Raw genomic sequence first — 4118 nt, 5'->3', positions numbered from 1 at the left:
CTCAGGATCAGCTACAACAGTTAACTAACCATTGACATAATTGATGCCCTTGCAGGAGGGAGCACTGGCAGTTGCTGGGTAATTTGAAGACTACTGTTGAAGGTTTGGTGTCAGCCAACAGCCCCAATGTCTGGTCCAAGTATGGTGGCCTGGAGCGGCTTTGCAGGGACATGCAGAGTATCCTCTATCATGGGCTCATCCATGACCAGGTATGCACAACTCTTCTTTTTCACCAAATTGGCTGAATTGTGTTAGGAAAAAAAAAATAGCTGTATTAAGTTGGTTGACGGGAAGAAGATGAAGGCTACCAGACTGTGAGCCCTTGAGGGTAGGACTGTGTCCTAATACATTTGTTTTGTATCCAGAGCATTTTGCTTAGTGCTTGATGTACCATAGATGTCAGTGGGCTAAATAAATGGCTGGGTAGGACAGCAAATCAGCCACAAGATGTTAGGTCAGTTTATTAGTTTCCTGTTGCTGTAACAAATGACCACACACTTTGTGGCTTAAAACAATGCAAATGTATTATTTTATATTATAACTAATATTATCTTATTAGTTCTGGATGTCAGAAGTCTGAAATGGGTTTCACTCAGGGCTTCAAACCGGTTTGTTCTGGTTTGAACCCCTGCTGAGAATTTGCTCTTCTACCCCAGATATACTGAATCAGAATCTACAGTTTAACAAGATCCCCAGGTGATTCTTCTGTATAATAAATTTTGAGACCCACTACTCTACTATGGTGTTTCTCAGAATTGGTCCGTAACCAGCAGCATTAGCATTGCCTGGGAACTTGTTAGAAATGCAAATTCTCAGCAGGGGTTTGAACCAAAACAAACCAGTTGGAAGTCCTGGTTTCACTAGGCCAAAGCTAAGTGTCAGCAGGGCTGCACTTCCGTAGGAGGCGTTAGGGGAGAGTCAGCTTCCTTGCCTTTTCTAGCCTCTAGAGCTGCATTCCTTGCATTCTATGGCTTGTGGCCCCCTTTATCTTCAAACCCTGCAGGATAGCATCTTCAGATCTCTCACACTGCCTTCTGTCCCTCTGATCTCCTGCCTCCCTCTTATAAGGAGCCCTGTAATTACATTGGGCCTACCCAGATAACCCAGGATAATCTCCCCATCTCAAAACCCTTAATTTAATCACACCACAAGGTCACTTTTGCCATATAAGTTAATATTCTTAGGTTCTGGGGATTAGGATGGGGACATCTTAGGGGGGCATTATTTTAGCCTACTACAGTCAGGAAGCTCTTCTGAATCTTATTTTTTCTTAAAACCATGCTATTTCAGAAGTAGCTAGACTAAATGAAGAAAAAGAGCCAAGGCAAAATGTGGTCAGTCCGTCCCCGACTTTATCCAGGAAATGTTTCTGTAAAATGGGGAAGTGAAACTCCATGTGCTCAGTTACATTAAATGTACTTTCCTTTGGGAAAATCCTTTTGTCTAGAAGCCAAAATTGTAATACAGTGATAATTGCTTAGGCTTGATGAGATTGGTGTAATTAGAATTAATGTTTCATTCCCAACACAGTATCATCAGTTCTGCTGCTGATTCTCTTTGAATTCGAATTTTCAGTTTGTTCCTTAAATTTAGATTTGTGTTGTTATTATCTCTACTTCAAACTAGTAATAGAAAGAAAGAATGATGTACTTTTCTTGCTGGGATAGTGAGAATTTATCCTCAAATACATATGGAAACTCTACCACATAGACAAGTAACTAGTAAAAACAAGACGTGAAAAGAGGCAACAAGGATTAGCATGAGTAGTTAATAGGTAGTGATTAAGAGCAGAGCCAGATTGCCTGGGTTAAAATTCCAGCTCCTTCATTTACTAGCTGTGTTACCTTGGGCAAGATACTTAATCTCTCTCTGTTTTAATTTCCTCACCAATAAAACAAGGTAGATAGTAGTTTATATCTACCTCCTAGGGTTGTTAGGGTTAAATGAGTTAATATTTGTAAAGCATTTGTAAGACCTATCCAAGTGTTTGCTATGATGAGGAGGAGAAGGAAGATACGGATAATGATGATGAGTCACTGAGCGTTTTCTCTTAGGAGCATCTTAGAAGAAGAGTGAGAATACAAAATATTGTTAGTTTTGAATATCCTTTGAGCATCCCTTTGTAGACAGCTGGTTTATGTCTATGAATGCTAGTCTTAGTTGTAGCTTAATTTTTTTTCACTATAAAAGACTTAGTGATGTTAATTTTTTTTCTTATATCCTCAAATACTCTAAGCTTAGAGTATTGATAATGAGTGGAATCCAGTAATACTTAATGTTTTTTTGCTTTATCTTTGGCAGTTACTCCTTTGGAAGTGCTTTTAAATAAGATTTGGTTCTGGATAAAATTGTCCAGTGAGTCAGGGGTCTGGTATCCTCCTATTCTTTTTTAAAATCATACCTCACAAATGCGTGTGTAATCATGTGCTCTCAAGCACTCATGCTTCACGCATGCCAGGGCCGGTATTCTTCCCCGGAACTCCTTTCCCCAAGCAGGCTTTTCTCTCTTTTTTATCCGAATTTATTCTCAGCTGGCGGTCACATTGGAAAAGATGTAACTAACTAATCAGTATTAAAGTAATCATAGTCTAGGATTTAATTGCTACCCTCCCTTCTAGAAATATGTCTTTAAACCAGTGGTCCTGTTTGATTTTTTCAGAATGGAGTGGAAAGGTTTCCTTAGGTTAGATTTTCTCTCTTAAATAGATTTGAAGCTAGTGTAAAAAAAAAAAATTACATTTTACCCTTTAAAGAGCTGAATTCTTCTTAATGGTCATCATTATTAAAACACCATTCTAGGAATTTCGAGGGAACACTGTTTAATGGACTGCCAAAGATCTTTGGAATCAGACAGAACCTGGGTTGAAATCCAGACTCGTCGCTCAGGTCCTTGTGAACTAAAATGACATAGTAGTTAAAATTATGGACTTTTGAGTCAGACTGCTTATATTTTCATCTTAGCTTTACCACTAACTTTGTGGTGTTGGATAAGTTACAAAACTCTTTGTGCTTCTGTTTCCTCATTTGTAAACTGAGGAGATAACAGTGGTGTTGGTTTCCTAGAGTAGTTGTTAGAATTAAATGAGATAAGGCATGAAAAGCGTTTAGAGAGGTGCCTGACAGCAGAGTAAGTTGTCGGTCAGTGTTCAAAACCGAACCAGTTGCTGCTGAGTCAGGTCTGACTCATGGCACCCCATGTGTGTCAGAGCAGAACTGTGCTCCATAGGATTTTCGATGGCCGATTTTTTTGGAAGCAGATCTCAAGGTCTTTCTTCTGAGGTACCTCCAACCATTTGGTTAGCAGCCGAGTGTGTTAACTGTTTGCACCACCCAGGGACTCCCAGTCAATGTTAGCTTTTAGGTAATGCTACTTAATTTGGGAATGTTGCCTTTCTCATTTGTAAAATAGATTATTACTGTTTATTTTATAATGTTAGATGGAAAGAGTAAATGAAATAGTATGCGTGATTTGCCAAGCACAGTTTGTGGCACATAGTAAGTGATTAATAAATGTTGCTTTTTTTTAGTTTCTAATTTCATGTAATCCTATGAAAAACATAATTATGAACGTCGGAATTTATAAAGCAGATAAATTAACCCACTTCAGTTTGGTTTCTGCCCCTGTCACTGGTGATCTTGCCACTGCAGTTTAAATAAAATGACATCCCTGTTACCAAACCCTGGTGTGTAGTGGTTAAGAGCTACAGCTGCTAACCAAAAGGTCGGCAGTTTGAATCTACCAGATGCTCCTTTGTATGGGGCAGTTCTGCTCTGTCCTGTAGGGTCGCTATAAGTCGTAACTGACTTGATGGCAACGGGTGTGGTTTTTGTTACCAAACCCAGTGAACCTTTTTCCTTTGAACGCTGCCTGTGTTCAACACTGTTGACTGTCATCACACACTTGTATGGCTTTATTGTCTTCTGGTGTCACAGACTTTCTCCTGCCTCTGTGACCACTCCTCAGTTTCTTTCCCTAGACTCTCTTCCCCTTGGATTTTTTTTTTTTTAATATTTTACTGTACTTCAGGTGAAGCTTACAGAACAAATAGTTTCTCATGAAACAGTAGTACACATGTTGTTTTATGACATTGGTTAACAACCCCACAACATATTAACCC

At 39.2% G+C, this 4118-nt stretch overlaps 1 protein-coding gene across 1 annotated transcript in view; it reads left to right on the top strand.

Moving 5' to 3' along the window:
• The first annotated feature begins 57 nt into the window (after nt 1-57).
• RUBCN (rubicon autophagy regulator) overlaps nt 58-4118 on the top strand; it is a 42785-nt gene continuing 38724 nt past the window's right edge. The window contains exon 1 of the mRNA XM_023728775.1: nt 58-209. Coding sequence (XP_023584543.1) covers nt 171-209 — 39 coding nt within the window. The 5' untranslated portion in view covers nt 58-170. The remainder of the gene's footprint in view (nt 210-4118) is intronic.

This window comes from Trichechus manatus, unplaced genomic scaffold (genome assembly GCF_000243295.1).
Source record: "Trichechus manatus latirostris isolate Lorelei unplaced genomic scaffold, TriManLat1.0 scaffold00026, whole genome shotgun sequence".
Taxonomy (NCBI): Eukaryota; Metazoa; Chordata; class Mammalia; order Sirenia; family Trichechidae; genus Trichechus; species Trichechus manatus.
The sequence above is the reverse complement of the archived record's forward strand: the minus strand, read 5'-3'. Positions and strand labels throughout refer to the sequence as shown.